At 38.2% G+C, this 17,864-nt stretch overlaps 1 protein-coding gene across 3 annotated transcripts in view; it reads left to right on the top strand.

The window, feature by feature from the left end:
* The window catches only part of KAT6B (lysine acetyltransferase 6B), a 184,822-nt gene that overhangs the window by 114,607 nt on the left and 52,351 nt on the right, over window positions 1-17,864 (top strand). The window contains exons 2-7 of one of the 3 annotated variants that reach the window (XM_003783531.3): window positions 633-741; window positions 9,301-9,416; window positions 9,661-9,742; window positions 12,112-12,244; window positions 15,279-15,661; window positions 17,201-17,322. In XM_003783531.3, coding sequence (XP_003783579.1) covers window positions 633-741; window positions 9,301-9,416; window positions 9,661-9,742; window positions 12,112-12,244; window positions 15,279-15,661; window positions 17,201-17,322 — 945 coding nt within the window. Of the gene's footprint in view, window positions 1-632; window positions 742-9,300; window positions 9,417-9,660; window positions 9,743-12,111; window positions 12,245-15,278; window positions 16,208-17,200; window positions 17,323-17,864 lie in introns of all 3 variants that reach the window. The other 2 variants (XM_003783529.3, XM_003783530.2) reach the window with 2 other exon arrangements.

The following is a 17,864-nucleotide window of genomic DNA, read 5'->3' as shown; positions in this document are numbered from 1 at the left end:
CAAATGTTTTGTTGTTTCTTTTATAAAGTGAGAATGTCAGAGATTGAGGCTTTTACCTTCTTTGTTTGGTATGATGTGGTTTACTTTTGAAGGCCTTGGTGCCAGAAAAGCCTTATTAGTTATCTTTTGATCTTCTCAAATAATCCCATAGAATTTTAGTTACTGCTTATTCTAACTCTATTATTATATCACCTAAAAACATATCTATGTTTTACATCAAGTACTTAATTGGTGAATAATAGTAACCTGCATTACCACATTTGATAAAGTTTAGTCTGACTAGAAAAAAATTCTATGCTTTCTATGATATTCATGAACTATAATCTGCATAGATGAATCAATTTATTATAGGCATATAGATTATGGGATCAAATGACTCCTTAGTAATGTTCATTTCAGGAAAGCTATATAATCGTAAAATCTTAGATTTCATTATTTAAATGAAATTACTTCTAAGTCTTAAATACTGTACTTAAATATCACTGACGTAATACTTGAGTATTAAACAATGTAAGAGATTTTTTTTACTTGCAGAAAATGTTGATTTGGAAACCTTATGTAGCAGTTTTTCTTTGTTGAAGAAGTATGAAAAGTGGTTGATTTTAATGTTTTTAATTTTAATTTTATCATAGCCCCGTGCTGATCCCATTCCAATATGTAGCTTCTGTTTGGGGACTAAAGAATCAAATCGTGAAAAGAAACCAGAAGAACTCCTCTCTTGTGCAGATTGTGGCAGTAGTGGTAAGTTGTAATTTTTGTATTGTGTAGGAGCACCCCATTATCTTTATGGTATTTATCTCCCTATATATCAAAACTATATACTGGTTATTTAAGGTAATTATGTGGTATTAGATTTTAAATTTTAAAAGAGAAAGGAAAGAAGGAGAAAAAAGTCTGAGTATATTAGCATTGACATGTACATATTACATGTTTATACAGGACTATGAATATTTATGATTAAGCTTTCATGTTGTACAAACATCTGTAATGCAGTGTAAGATTTCTACACTGTAGGTAAATTCAGTGTAGAAAATTCTATGCTTTCAGGCTGAACACAACTGCAATCACTGTTTCACGTAATCTGAAGTCTCAAGATACTTGAGTTGGTGCCCGTAGCGTCCTGACACCTACTGGTGAAATGTAATATTACAACCCAGCTGTGTGTGACGCTGAGTGGAAGGGATAGTATTCTAGAAACTGTAATGAAAGAGTCAAGATAGCAGACATTAAAGAAATTCAAGTAGTGTGGAATAAGGTTGGAACAGGACGATTTGTGCAGAAGGTGATTCCTTGAAATCAGGAAGTTGTTGGCAAGTTGTAATACTCCACTTTTAAGGTCACTATCACCTGCTTTTTCTCACTGTAAGATTTTAAGATCATTTTTACCTCCAGTTCTATAATGGAAATTTAAAGATAAACTATGCTTAAATTAATTTGTTTTACTAGCCAATCTTCCTTCTTGTTAAGCTGGTTATATTTGCCTAGGTGTCTCTCTCTCTCTCTCTCTCTCTCTCACACACACACACACACACCCCAAGCAGATTGAGTGGTAGTTATTAGCTTTTTAAAAATTAATCTTTTTGTATTAACATTTATTTTTTTCTACTAGACTACTGAAACTTTGCCCCCCAAAATCTTACTTTAAAATTCATGATTGAATATTTCTCTAGTTATAGTAATCTTAACAAAAAACAACAAACCTGCAAAACACCATAGCTTACTCTCGTTTAGGAAGTTGTAAAAATATAGTGGTTAAGAGGAAACTCAAGAGCCAGACATAGCCCAGCTCCTCTACCTTGAGTTAGTTACTTAACCATTCCAAGCCTGTTTCCTCATTAGAGAATTGGGAATAATGGTAGCACCTACCTCTAGGGTTTTATGGGAATTAAACATGAGGGCACAAGTAAATAGCCTAGCACAGGTTCTACCAGAACTGTGGTAAGTGTACTATAAATGTCAGCCATTTTTATGGGTTGGCATGTTTGATGTCAGTCGTCCTTGATTGCTGCAAGTAATTTAAAAATCCTACCACTTGTGACAGCTGCTTGATGGCTGGATAGAGGAAATGTTTCATGCTGAGGAATGACAGTGTTGTGCAATGATTCTTACTCCTCATATGAAGGTTTAACTTGATAGGCCCTCTGTGGTTCAGCAGCTTTCAGGACCTAAGTAGGAGGGAGAGGCTTGGAAATAAGACATTTTAAATCCTGCTTGAAAAATGTATTCTGACAGTCTTTTTGATGGGCTTTACAGATTCATTAAAATTCTTTTACCTGGCCATGGTATCATGGATAGTGACAAAAGGGCATGGAAACATTATCTGTATGTTCAGTTTAATCCATTTCAACCCCGCAAGATCTCTGTTTTATGCTGCTGAGGTAGTGCCTCACTCATCAGTTCTGACTCTGCCCTTATCTTTTGGATTTTCTCACGAGGCTCATTCTGAATGAATTATTCTTTTGTGTAACTGCCCGATCAATTTAGTGGTGTTCATTTGTCTAGAGTTTACCCCTTGTGGTTTTTAAGGTGGTACTTTAAAAACACCCTCCACTGTTTTATTTCTTTAGTATCTATTTGTCTGGACCCCTAGACAGATTAAAGACATACTTAAATGTGGGAAGAAAAGTTCCCTTCATGTATTTCCTTACCTCTGGTGAAACACTTACTTGAGTTGATAAGGAGCTGGAGATCGTTATCTTTTAGATCACAACTTCAGGGCCTCCTTCATAGAGTATAAAGGCGTAATTCTAAACAGGTAGATCTTAGATTTTCTGATGTAATCAATCTCCCTGCGTCTTTCCCAGATTGAAGACCTGCCAAAGAGTAGGTTGATCTGCTTTATGTTTGAGGTCGCTGATTCCCTTAAAGTCTCTCCCTTTTTGTTCATACTTTTTTAGAGTCAAGCTAGGGGTGTGTAGGTATAGTGTTAATGTTTGTTTTCTTATTTCAAAAATACCTTTTTGTTTTCTCTTTTAACAGAGAAGAATGGCTTAAGGGTACTGTGTAGAGAGTTTATGTAGCTGGGTTGTTTTCTGTGCCAGTCTTCAAGTAGAGAGAGCCAGAGGCTTTGGAGCCAAGGTATGGGTCATGGCAGAAATTCAAGCCCTGGGGTCATCATGTCTCTTTTGTTCAGGGTAGAGGATGCCTCAGAGTGCTTCTGTGGACTTCTGCAATGGGATCTGGCTCTACTGGGAAGGTTCACTTAATCTGCCTTTGAATGTGCTTGATTTGGCCGTTTAAATCAAAAAAGCCATTGTCTTTGTAGTCATTTACTACATTTGGTAGGTCAGAAGACTACCAAACTTTGTTGATTGTTCATCTTTAAATGGAAAAGTCAAAATAAAATATGGTTCATTTTAGGGCATTTGAGGGTGCTTGTACTTTTAATCTCTGTTGTGGCACCTTGGTAATAGTAAGGGAAAAAGGCTACATTAGACCAGCATGCGACAGCACTGCCCTCTGAAAATGCTGGGAACCCCGTTGTTACAGTGCAATCTGACATCTCGAGTGGGAATTACAGATGGAGGGTTACAGACTGGTTACTACCCCTAGTTGACCTTAGGGAAGTGGCTGCTTTCTCACACTTTTAAAAGAGTCCGTTGGTTCTAGGATTGAATTGAGACTGTTCAGAATGATCAAAGGGATCCCTAACATAAGATGTTTATGTGGAAAAAATAGCCATAGCGGTATAAAACCAGAAAAAAGAAATATAGATGGCAGGAGGATCATACTTAAATGTGTTTCCCAGATGTGCCTGATGCTTTTTAGTCATCTCTGTCGGAAGTACCATTTGTATGATGTCACATTTAGACTATGCTTAGATTTCACAGACACGAGTAATAAATGTTTCCTTCTGCTTACATCATAAAGTGAAGCCAATTAGAAATGTCTCAGTTTTTAAGATGGCTCAGTGCTTCAAATGGGCAGTACTTTTTTTAACTTTTTTTTCCCTGCTAAAAGTCCTTTTTTAAAAAAGTCATTTAAGTTTACATATAGTACAAATGTGAAGTGGGATCCATAGTGCAAGAAGCCCCAAATGTGGCGTCCCCAGCCCAGTGTTCCAGTTCTTTTCTACAGCTTGCCACTGGCTGTGTAGTTGTAGTCTTCCTGATCTGTGCATGTGGGGGATGATGTCTGCATCCTGCATCCACACGGCTGTTGTGCGGATGCAATGAGGTAATGATGGGAAGATGAACTATGAAACGTTAGACAAATGCAAAGCGTTATTCTAAACACTAATATGAATGTGGAAATCATCAGATAGTCTTCAGGTCTGTGGAAGTGTTGGGACTGCGAAGTGATTTTACTTGACTTTCATGGATCAGCCTACTTTGAAATTAACACTGTTATATTCTCTTTGCCTCATTAAGACCAAATTATCTTTAATTAGCTTCACATAAGTATTAGATATTATACCAAATGAAATTTTGTGTCTGCTGCTCAGATTGCTGGGTGGTTAAATCTTACTTACAGATGAGTTGTGTGCATGTGTGTTTTCAAATTAGCAAATCTAAGATAAGTGTACAGTTCAAAATTACAGCATCATTCTAAGTGGAAGCTCATTGAAACAGGAGACAGAAGAAAGGCTTCTGTGGTGCAGCTGGGAGAGTGAGAAAAATCCCTTTTGTATAGTAAAGGGAGTGAGAGCCATGAGGTAGAATATCAGTACACCCTCAGGAGACCTGAAGTTCTTGGGTCCGTGTTTATTTATGTATTAACCCTGAACAAAAATGTGTGTGACCCTCTACTCCTAGAGGGAACTGATAGGGGCAGTATAGGGATATACATATATAGGCATATTAAAAAAGATTGCTCGTTTTATAAAGTTACCCCAGGGATCAGTTGGTTAAGTCATCCCATTTCACACCGACTGGGCACAGATTGAATCATTAGTTTGGAAAGGAGACCTTTAACTAGAACAGTGGTTCTCAACCTTCCTAATGCTGTGGCCCTTTAATACAGTTCCTGTAGGTCTTGACCCACATGGAACTAGAAAGATAGAATCCAAAGAGGAATAGGTAGAGAGAAGAGGAAGGTGAGTGCCATATCCTAAAAAGCTCAAAGCTGGTCTGACCATCCAAAGAGATGTTAGTTATTTCACTAAAATTGTGCTTCTCGGGGTTAATGGTGGCCTCTGTGTAGCAAAACCAAATGAACTTTTCATTCTTTTTAAAATCTGATCGGCGTCTTTCAACCCATTCCACGTACTCCTCTCAGCTGTATTTGACCTTGTTGAGAATCTTTTTTCTTGAAATGTTCTCTTTCTTTGACTTCTGTGCTGCCATTTTCTCGGTTTTCTCTCTACCACTTCTTCCCACGTTTTTTGTTAGCTCCTGTGCTCTCTCCATCCCGTGAATGTTTCTTTAGCCCCCTGTTGTTGGCCCTCACTTTGCCGCACAGCTTCTCCGGGCCCTTAGGTGCAGACATCTGCAAAATCTTCTCCACATGTCCACCCCTTCACCACCTCAAAGTTAATACCATATCTCGAATAGCTCATCAACCTTGCACTGCTCCCCTCAGAAATCCTAACAAACAAACAGCAGCCCACTTCTCCTTTAAGGAGTTCCCGTTTTGGCAAATGGTATATACCATCAGCACTCATTCAGTTATGTAAACTGGAAATTTGGAGCCGTCCTCTGTCCTATTCTGTCACACCAAAGAATCACCAAACAACATTGATTCCAAATCCTAATGTATAAGGTCAGGCATGGTGGCCCACGCCTGTAATCCCAGCATTCTTGGACTCAAGTAGACCTCTTGCCTTAGCCTCCTGAGTAGCTGGGACTACAGGCATCTGCCACAACGTCTGGCTGTTTAGAGACAGGGTCTCAAACTCCTAAGCTCAAGCAGTCCTCCTACCTTGGCCTCCCAGAATGCTAGGATTATAGGCAAGAGCCACCGCACCTGGCCTTTTAGATCTATTCTTTCGGGAGGCCTTTCTCTTAACCTCTTGCTAGATTTTCCCCTAAGCCTTACCATTGACAGGCATTAAGGCTAATTCTTGTTTACTGTTTGCCTTTCCTGCTAGACTACATGCTTCAAAAGCATGGGAGCCATGTCTGTCCTTTTCTTTACTGTATCTCCATGAAAGAAGGACAGATGGCTAGACAGATTGTTACATAGCCAGTCCCAGGGCCTCAGTGTCTGAGTCTTCATTAGTTTTCCATTGCTACTGGAATACATTATCACAAACAGTGGTCTAAAACTCATATTTATTATCTTATAGTTGTAAATCAGAAGTCCAACATGGGTCGCACCAGATTATCGAGGTACTAACGGGCTGGGCTTGTCTCTGGAGACTGGGCAGGGGGGATCCATGTCCTTGCTCTTTGAGTTGTTGACAGAATTCAGTTCCTTGTGTTTGCAGGACTGAGATCCCCATTGTCCTGTTGTCATCCACCCACCTTGGCTTGTGGCCCCCTTGCTCCACCCTCAGCAGGTGGAGTCCCTTCCATTATGTGAACCTCTCCTCCTCTCCTTCCCATCTCATCTTTCTAACCAAGCCCAAAAAAGGTCTCTGTTTTTAAGAACTCTTAGGATTAGATCAAGTCCACTCAGGTGACCTGTGATAATCTCCACATCTCAGTGTCTGTACCCTTAGTCACTTCTGCAGTTTCTTTTGCCATGTCAAGTAACATACTCGCAGGTTATGATTATGGGGTTTAGGGCACAGACATCTTGGAGCTATTATTCTGTCTGCTACAGAGCCCCCACCCAACTTTTTTTCTTCCCACAGCACTTCCTCCAAATGTAATTTCGGCTGGTATGTGGTTCCATTCGAACTTGTTTAATTTTAAATAGTATTCCATTGGTTTTGCTAGATAAAACTATTACAAGCTACAAGTATTTAATATGTGTTTACGTAAGGATGAATGAGTGAATGAATGTATATTATGGCTCTCAAATCTGATAAATTATAAACCACAGTAGTAAAACAAACTCCAGAAAGACAAACCACCATGAATTGTGTCAGCTGAGAGAATGAGAATTTTAGAGGAAATTGTTGGGTTTATGGAATAACTAAATGAGAGGTAAGGAATTACATTATCAGTAGTATTGTTTCCCTTTAATTACTATAGATTGTGTAGCAGTATATCAAGACTTAGTCACACTCCTTTGTTATTTTAATGTTGACTATAAGAAAAATAAAATGGAACTGTTTCTTTATCCCTCAGCATCTTTCGCAGAATCATAGAAATTTAGAGCTGTAAGGGGTCTATGGCCAATTCTCTTAAGCTAAATAAAGGTAAGGTTGTTGCCTAAAGGAAAGAGAGGGTGAAGATTTTGGAATTGTTAGGGTAGTTTAAATAGTCATAGTTTTGCTATAATACTGCTTAAAGTGAAAGGAAGAATATTCCTTGCTCTTGATTAAAAATGGCTAAAATCCATTAATTTTCAAAGTGTATAATTATTAAAAAGTCTATCTTTCACATCTGTGAGAATAAATAGTAAGCTGTAATGTGATGTGAATTACCCTAGTTACTGAATATTAAGCTACAAAGTACAAAAGCAGATTTTAATGTAGAGAAAAATTCTGTGCATTAAATTGAGGTCATATGTGCTAGTGATGTATGACTTACAGGAAGCTATAAAAATAGGGGGGAAAGAAGTAAATGGTATACTTTTAAGCTGATGGGACCCATTTTAGGGGTGGAATTTAAATTGCTTTTCTTAAAAGTTGAATTTTTACCCCCCTCACTGTATAAGGGGGGAAAGGTGGGGGGACTCCGATCAAAGTAGACCTCTCCCTTCCCCCTTCAGAGTCTGCTTCTTAAAGTCGACAAGCTATCTCTGTTTGCTGTTCCAGAGCCAAAAGAGGTGATTGATACCATTTTTATTATATATTTAAACCTTTTCCTTGCATTCATTTAAAATGAGAGAAGCCCTGGTAAGAGAATGATGTACAGGGTCAATGCATCTTCCTGGATGTCTCTCCTGTCTGGGGTCATAATCACGTGACAACATTTTATTCTCTCAACATCTTAAATACAGATGTTTAATTTTTTTTTTAAACTCAGGAATAGTGTGCTTTTATTAACGGTATCGATGATTGATTTTGAATGTTTTTACTTCAAAAAGCCAAATCGCCTGGTGGGTGGAATTTTATGAAGCACCTGTTAAGCTTTAGGGAGGAGGGCCTTTTTGGCAGCAACCCAAAATACATATTTAAACAATGAGCCTGCCAAAGTCAGGAAATTATAAAACAGTTTTGAAATTGCAGAATCTGCTTTTTTTATTACCCCTCAGTTTTCTTTTGCAGCTCGGTTATAAGTTCTTTCACATGGGATTTACTAATGTTCTTACTATTTAAAGACCAGATTTAGAAAAATAAAATCAAGTTTGGAGATCTCCCTGGGTTTATGTGATAAAAAGACCATTAGGTTGTAAACCGTGTTGCCTTCCAAAAGAGTCTAGGCTCACTCTCCCCACACCTTGGGGAGGAATCTATTACTCATTGGCTCCTGGCTGGCTCCTTTGAATGGCATCACCCCTCAGGGTCCCCAGTATTCCTCTGTGAAGTCAACAGTAAGACTTGGTATGTGGAGCACTGCTAGGTGAAAAGTGTGCCCAGAACAGTGTGGAAAACACTTGGGAAAATGGGGGAAGCCGCAGAGGGTGAGCTTCTTGGCATATTCCATTTGAGCTGGATCTTTCAACTTCTTAACTCTCTCTCAAATTTACCATTTCTGCACCTACTTCTAAAATTTAAACCCAGGTACCCAGGACAAGAAGGCAATGGGATATTCTTTGTCTAGCCTAGCGATGGGGCGTTCTTTGGATTCTATTAGATTGGGGAGGGCATATGTACCTCTATTATGTTAAGCTGCCCTAGTTTTTCATTTAGCTATCTGTCGTTTTAAGTTCTGTGATTTCATCACACATACAGAGCAGGAATTGTTTGAACTTCAGCACCCTGTCACAGTCCGGCAAATCAGGATACTCTGAGTAGATGGTGGTTGAGGAAGGCGGCGAGTACAGGAATTTTAACAGAAGCTGTAGGAGTAAGAACACCATCCCTGAGCATGGGTTACCAGCAGATCCTCAAGGATTTGTGATTGGAGTTGGTATAAACAAAAAACATTGTTTTTACAGTCATAGAGTTACATACAGGGGAAGACGACCGAGGAAGAAAATGCAGGAAGGAAAATCATTGTTCTGATGCTCCAATCTGTTTGTATTTTCAAGTTCCTAAGGTTCGTTGGCTAACACCATCAGCTATCAATTAAATGTTAGTGAATGGGACTCGTGAAATATCTGAGGCACCATTCCCATCAAGCAACTTGCTTTTTATTCTCATAGGACACCCATCCTGTTTGAAATTTTGTCCTGAGTTAACAACAAATGTAAAGGCCTTAAGGTGGCAGTGCATCGAGTGCAAGACGTGCAGCGCCTGTAGAATCCAAGGCAAAAATGCAGTAAGTACGGCTCTCAGCACGCCATCTCCAGTAAATGGTTAATTTGTCAGGGTCGAAATTTTTCCTTTTTATAGGGTGTTGCTATTTTCCTTAAAAAGTTTTAAATACACGTGATGTCAGACTGCAACTGGGATCTTGGTGCACCTTCATTGTAATGTGCTATTGTTAATCCAGTAACATGAGAATTTCTAGACTTTAGCAGTTGGTTTCAGTCTCAATTAGTCTCTAATATGTTATATTACAGGATAATATGCTTTTTTGTGACTCCTGTGATAGAGGATTCCATATGGAATGCTGTGACCCACCACTTTCCAGAATGCCAAAAGGTGAACTTTTAAACCATATTAAAAATGTATTTTATTACATACTGGTTAGCCTTGTCCTGCTATCTGACAGCTCAGAGGCATACGGGTTCCTTAAGCAAGCAATTTTTTTTTTGTCCCTCTCCCCTTCATTACACTGGATTTGGCACAGGTTGTAAAGAAAAAATATAAAAGCATTTAGTTTGGGGTTTTATTTATATGAGAAAGACTCTGATTCAGACACAGGAATGAAAGAGACAATCCATCTCCCTAAACCAGTCCGCTATTAGAATAATTTTGGATTTTGTAGGTCAAAATTTAGAATATTCTCCATATTACTCAGGGTAGCGTTTAGAGGTAAGACATACTATATTTTCAGTGATGATGACTCCAAAGTCCTATGACAGAAACTCATCACCTTTTTGTTGGCCATGATGAGCTATTTTGAGTATGAGCCTCTGACCTATCCTATAGCTAATTAGTGTCTGATGTAATGTGGATTTTCTTCTCGGTTTATTGTGTAAGTCAGCCTAGCTCACCCTTTCCCCCCTCGTTTTGCAACATATTACACATTTAAAAATAACTTTGTCTTTTTATTAGAAGATTTATACATTTCTGTTATGGAAGATTTAGAAAATACAGGTAAACAAAAAAGAAATAAAAAGAAAAATTAATGGGCAGTTCCTTTCCTGTCTCCATATGTGCTTTAAAGAGAAATGGAACATTCTACGTGTGTTTTTGTAACCTTATTTCTTCCCCCCTTAATAACAAATTGTAAGCATTCCTATATCATTAAATGTTTTCTAAAACATAGTTTTTAATGAGTGTATAGAACTCGATAGTGTAGAAGCTGGGGTTACAAACCTGGGGACTGTGGGCCATAGCTAAGCTTTGTTAGCACATTATTTTTAAAATTGTAGATTTGAGTCCTCTAGGTAGGGGTATGCATGCTCCAGTTTGCCATAGTCCCACAATTTGTTGCCTTATTGTCCAGCTGCATATCTATTATAGAATCTAGGTGCTTCCTAAAGGTATTTGATTTTCCAAACCCTTGTGTAAATTAACCGTAATTTATTTAGCCAGTCTCCTATGGTGGATATTACAAATGTTTCTGATTTTTTCTCATCAATAAAATTATTTCCTTAAAATAAGTTTCTAAGGAAAGACTTTCTGGATCAAAGGTTACATACAATGAAAGGCTATATCAGTTTTCTGACTCACCACCAGTGTATGAGCATACCCGTTTCTCTGTATTTTGACCAAAACTCCTCATTACTGTATTTCATTTTTTAAAAAACATATTAGTATCCTTGCAATCAGATGCATCTTATAGTCTATAGTATCTTAGATTTGATGAAATGCCGTGTTACTTAAATTTCTTTTACCAATTTGATATTAGGGAAAAGATGTCTGAATTTTTTTCTTTGAGTGGTGAGATCGAACATTTTTTGTCTTTGATTCTTGGCTGTTTGTACATCATCATTTGTAAAGTACCTATTTTGTCCATTGATCATTTGTCCATTGGGGTTTGTACCTTTTTTCTTCTTGATTTACAGAAGCTCTTTTTTTTTTTTTGTAGTCAAATTCATGTGTCTATATCTATGGATTCAGTTTTAAATGTCAGTCATGCTTATATAAATATCCACATATTTTTCCTAGTACTTGTAACATTTTATTTTTCATATTATAATATTCATCTGTCTGAATTTATTTTTACAAAGGATAGAAATAATTCTTTTCCTTAAAGAAAGATGGTGTTCCATCACCACTTATTGAATTGTTTCATCCTTTCCCTACTGATTTGAAATGTGACCTTTTCAATGTAATAAAGTTTTCTACAGGCTTTGGTTGCTATGGTCTTTTCGTTTCTTATCCATTGACCTATTTCGCTATGCTAGATGTATAGTTTTAATTATTGTAGCTCCACAGCACTTGAAATTTTTAATTTAAAAATGGTATTTTATACTGGTAATTTTTTTAGTGTTGGCAATTTCCAGAAAGAGATGATAAAACAAATATTTTTTTCCCTAGAAGTTCCCAAAACTGATTGATTTGAAAATGTCTCCCTCAAATCAAAAGATGTACATTATCTGAGAGAGACAAGTTTTCATGTGTGTTTATGTGGTGGTGGGAGGTTTAGGGACACCTTGGGAACAGCTTTATGGAAGGGTTCTGAGATGGGGGCGGCCTCTGCTCTCACCACCTTGGCTCCAGGGAAACTGACCGTTAGTCATGGCTTCCTGAGGAGAATGGCAAAAGTGAATGACCCACTTTTGGAATAAAGTTCTGCGTGCAAGCATCCATGGGCAGCTTATTACTGCAGCAGTTTATATTTAACAACTTCTCCTAAAATGAAACATTAAAATATTTTTTTCATATATATATTAATTCAGGGATGTGGATTTGCCAAGTCTGCAGACCAAAGAAAAAGGGAAGAAAACTACTTCATGAGAAAGCTGCACAAATAAAACGACGATATGCAAAACCCATTGGACGACCGAAAAATAAATTAAAGCAACGATTGTTGTAGGTTGAGATCTTATCAAAAGAAATCTTTTATGTTGTACTTTAAAATATAGGTGATTGTAACCCCCTTAGATTCCATCAGACTTTTTAAGTGTCATTTTTACAAATTCAAGGGATGGAAAATATTTCTCTTTGTGCATAAGCTGTAGAAATTTTTGAAAATAACATTTTTAATTATCATGGGCATTTTGGGGTCTTCTGTTGGCAGTAGCTATGATACTAAGTGACATTTTTCAAGCAGGATGGAGGCAGAACATAAGAATTGGAAACAGCTGTTTAGCCACTTTATTACTGGCTGAGCATTAGAAGAGCTTAATATATATATATATAAAAATTAAAATATTTTCATAGAAATTTTATTTATTTATTTATTTTTTGAGACTGAGTCTCACTATGTCACCCTCAGTAGAGTTCTATGGCATCACAGCTCACAGCAACCTCAAACTCTTGGGCTTAAGCAATTTTCTTGCCTCAGCCTCCCAAGTTGCTGGGACTACAGGCACCCGCCACAATGCCCAGCTATTTTGTTGTTGTTGTTGTTGTTATAGTTGTCGTGGTGGTTTAACTGGCCTGGGCCAGGTTCAAACCCACCACCCTCAGTGTATGTGGCTGGTGCTGTAACCACTGTGCTACAGGCGCCGAGCCTTCATAGGAATTTTAAAATGAGAGGAATCTGTCCCTGTCTATGGTGAATTTCTTTTATCACTCCAGATCACATTTTAGAAAATACCTCTATCTTCTCATGGTAAGATCCCTTTTTACCAAATAGGGGCTTCTGAGAACCCTGCAGATGACTGTTTGCCCCCAGAGAGTTAGAACCATTTGGCAAATGCACGCATGTATAGACATACATATAAAATAATATATTTGCAGTGGCCTGCAGATATACTATGATAACCATTTCCACTGTCGTATTGCCATATAATTGCCATTAAAGCTGAGTAGAACATTTAGCAGGAGTTAGTTAGCAAAGTAGAGAAAAGATAAGAGGTGAAATGAGTGTGTTTTAACCATATAGAACGTAGAACCATCATTATTAAATAAAGTGTTTATAAATGAAATCAGTAGACTTGCCTATCTATAGTAGTTCTCTCAGTATACTTTTACCATCTCTGTAGGCTTAGTGAGAGGGTCATTGTCATTTAGAAATGAATACATACTCTGCATAGACCTTGAACAAACACCAAGACTCTTACTCACTTGCTGCTCTTTCCCCCCTAGTTTTATGTGAAGCAGTTCCCTATATTACCTGCTCTCAGAAAAATAGTATCTTTCTGCATCTTTATCTCCTTATGGAGACAGGCCCCTTTCTAGAGTTTGCTCTGAAGCTTTGTGAAATCTCTATAACCACAGACATTTTAAAATGGGTTTTTTTCCCTTAATTTCCAGAGGCAATTATGAAACATATTTATGAATAAAATCTTTCCTATTAGTATCATTTGAAGTAGAAATTATGTTTTTGCATTCACCCTGTGTAAGCATTGTTCTCGAAATGGGACTGTGTCCTCAGGGCCCAATTATAAAAAACCAAATTAGGATATAAACTTTCTCAACAAAGGACACAGCTGAAAATTGCATCTGGCACCAATCCTAACTTTTTGTTTGTCCAAAATTGTCCTTTGAGCTTAGGAGTTTTTAAGACAGTCTAGGGAGTTTTCCTTTTACATGCTTTATAAGCATATTATCCTTTCTGGGCAATCGATTCCAGAGACAGTCCAAATGCAGCGTTCTGATGTGAAACATTTTAGCCTGGATGAGTTGTTCATTGGTACCCCTCAACGGCGTCTTGTAATGACACTGGAGATCTCAGCATTAACCTGATTTGCCTGAATTGGTGGCATCAGGCAAAGCTTCTGGCAGTTGAACCATCTCAGATGAGCCTAGTAGCTAGGTGCACCAGTCTCCCTGGAAACTGATCGCTGAAATACATTCCTTAAATCTGCGTGTAACAAGATAGCCACCAAAATGCACTCTTTTATTTGTAATATAGTTTTTATAATTCAGTATCATATCATTTTTAGGCTTCCATTTCTTCATTATTAACTTTCAGCTCAATTGATGATTTTGCAAGTACATTCTTGGGCCTGAGCATTATCATAATTCACGTGCATATGTTTCTCTATTGTATAAAATTCTGCTACAAAATGGTCAGCTTCCCAAGGCCTAGGGAAGGTGAAGGCAGTCAGCTGCTGTTCATGTAAGCAGTGGTGGCGGTGGAGTGACCCCCAGTCTCTGCTGACCACACAGCAGTATGGGCAGGACCCAGCATCAAATGACATAAAATACCAGTCCGAGCCAGGGTAGAAAGATCCTGATGCCCAGTGTCTGATAATGACCATAGTAAATGTGCTGCTTCTTCACCAGACTTTTCATGTCATGTCTGACCCGCTGTAGCTTTCCTTTAATCATTTCTTCAGTTTTTTGCTATTGTTGTCCTTTTTTCAGCAATATTTATGCTGTAGTTAATTGTCTTCTCTCCTAAGAGAGTATTATTGGTTATCTTATCATCCTAAGCATAAACCGAGAGAAAGAGGGTATGTTTTATTGTTTTCTGAGAAAAAGTACAAATTTATAGACATACCCAGATTCCGTTTATATAATAAATTTTCAAATTGAGTTAAAATTGCTTTTAACTGGAGATTAGATAAGCTTATTCTTTTGCTTCTGGATAACACATATGACTTATTTCCTCTAATACTTTAAAAAGGACATTTCAGGAAGTCATAACTACTTGTGACCACATAAAAGATAACTTATTTTTATTTAATTATAATTAAAGCATTGGGTATTCTTTTAGTCTCTTTAAAATTTGTCTTGCTTATATTACCCTTGGGCCTGGGAGAACCGTGACATTCGAATGTAGTTGCTGCTACCTTTTTCAACAGAGAAACATCTAGGTGGTGGAACACACACACAAAAAAGCCAGTTCTTAAGTTTAAGCACATTTAATGCATCTAGTTGCTATAAATTTGTTTTCGATACCTTTATAATTCTACTATTAAATGCTGATACTATTCTCTAAATTTCTGCCTAGGTCTGTAACCAGTGATGAAGGATCCATGAATGCATTCACAGGAAGGGGGTCACCTGGTAGGGGTCAAAAGACTAAAGTCTGTACCACACCTTCATCTGGTCATGCTGCATCTGGGAAGGACTCAAGCAGCAGATTGGCTGTTACAGACCCCACTCGGCCTGGTGCCACCACCAAAATCACCACCACCTCCACCTACATTTCTGCCTCTACACTTAAAGTTAACAAGAAAACCAAAGGGCTCATTGATGGCCTTACTAAGTTTTTTACACCATCACCTGATGGTCGCAGATCACGAGGTGAAATAATAGACTTTTCAAAGCACTATCGTCCAAGGAAAAAGGTCTCTCAGAAACAGTCATGCACTTCTCATGTGTTGGCTACAGGTACCACACAAAAGCTAAAACCTCCACCTTCTTCACTTCCACCCCCGACCCCCATCTCTGGTCAGAGCCCCAGTTCACAAAAGTCCAGCACGTCCACTTCTTCTCCCTCCCCGCAGAGTTCTTCCAGCCAGTGCAGTGTGCCCTCCTTGAGCAGCCTTACCACTAACAGCCAGCTGAAGGCACTCTTCGATGGGCTTTCTCATATCTATACCACTCAGGGACAGTCTCGCAAAAAGGGACACCCAAGTTATGCACCACCCAAACGTATGCGTCGTAAAACTGAATTATCTTCCACAGCAAAATCTAAAGCCCATTTCTTTGGCAAAAGAGATATTAGAAATAGGTTTATTTCTCACTCCTCCTCCAGCTGGGGGATGGCTAGAGGACGTATTTTTAAAGCAATTGCTCACTTCAAGCGAACAACGTTCCTTAAAAAGCACAGGATGTTAGGCAGGTTAAAATATAAAGTGACCCCTCAGATGGGGACCCCCTCACCAGGGAAGGGGAGCTTGACAGACGGAAGGATTAAACCTGATCAGGATGATGGTAAGCAAAAGGTCAAAGCTCCAACCAAACCTGCGTCCCGTCCCTTTCTCCCCAACCCCGAAAAAAAATAAACCAGTCAATTCCTATTTGTCACATAGGTCTTAGCTATTTCTCTTGTTCTCACTTCACTTTCATACAGAAGCAGTGAAACTTTGACCTTTTTCTAATGCTGACTAAACCTCCAAAATGTTGTTTTTCCAACTAATACTCTCCCACCTTTTATTATTTATTTCCATTCGTAGTGACACTAGGACCCCCAGATGCCTTCATAGCGTTGCTTATGGCTTTGTAGTCCCGCATGAGTAGCCACTGTCACGCTTCTGCCATGTTCTCTCCCATGCCGCCTCTGCAGCCACCGTGCTGTTTGGTCATGTGCTGTCCGTGCTTCCCGCAGGGGGTAGCCAGCTCTTCATTGCCCTCTGCTCCATTGCTTTCTCATGACAAAGTCCATCCTGCTCTCGTCTCTCAACAAAGCCTGATCTGTGACTCTGTGAAGTGTGCTTTTGTGGATGTGAGTGTGTCTGTGTGTGTATCCACCTTAGGGAGGAAACGGATTTCATAATTTCATTGAACAAATTGGCCCGATAACATTTGCTACCCTTTATAAAACGAAAACCAAAATGTGTCATTTGGACAAAGTAGTAGAAGTTATTATCTCCAAGCTAAGAATGGGAATGCTCTAACTAGATGTTGGTATAACTTCTATTCTCGGTTGAAAACTGTGATTTTACTTTGTATTGCTCTTACTTTTCCTCATATGTTTTTTAAGCTGCAAAAAGATGACAGTGATAAGTTCAAATAAAAATTTGGGTGTAGCAGGGAAAGAGTACTGCTGGGTCTATGAGCAGTGCTTAGATGTAAAAGCTTATAAAGCTCTCAAACAAAAAGATCCCTATTGGCCCACTATGCTAATTTGGTGCCATTTTGGTAATATATGGTGGTTACTCATGATTCGAGTCAGTGAATACACTTTCTGCTGGTTTTAAATGACAGATACTGAAATAAAAATAAGCATCAAACAAGAAAGTACAGATGTAAATGTGATTGGAAACAAGGATGTCGTTACTGAAGAGGATCTGGATGTTTTTAAGCAGGCCCAGGAACTTTCTTGGGAGGTAAGGCCAGAAAACCACATTGATAGTAATGAATCTAATACTAAACAGCGGCTTCTGTTAACATGAAATTACCATGTTGATTTCATAGTGGATCCCCCTCAACATCCTTTGTGATTCTTTCACTGTTACCATGTCATTTTTATTGACTGTGTGTTCAAAAGCAATGACTTTGTAGAATTGTCTCTACTCTTAAAGGTATGCAAGATCAGTTCTCATAAAATAGACCAGAGTATTGGAGGCAGATTTTTAAAAAAATGCCCTGAGTATAAAAGGAATAGATTACTGGATGTCTTTGCCTAAATCTAGAAAATAATAATTTAAAATCATTAACAAAAAAGAAGAACATCAGTTTCAGATTTACCAATGCTTCTTCTAACACAGATGGCCAGCCATATGAAAAACGTCTCATATTTTTAACTCTTTGGCATTGATGAAAGCAATATTGTGTTTTGTGATCAGTTATAGTCACTTTTGGTTTTCTTGTCCAGTAATTTCTTTAAATGGTTCCACTTAAAACATTAATTCTACTTAAGTTATTGCCA

The sequence above is a fragment of the Otolemur garnettii genome, unplaced genomic scaffold, assembly GCF_000181295.1.
Source record: "Otolemur garnettii isolate 467f Iridium unplaced genomic scaffold, OtoGar3 scaffold00008, whole genome shotgun sequence".
Lineage (NCBI taxonomy): Eukaryota > Metazoa > Chordata > Mammalia > Primates > Galagidae > Otolemur > Otolemur garnettii.
This window is presented reverse-complemented; position numbering and strand designations above follow the sequence as displayed.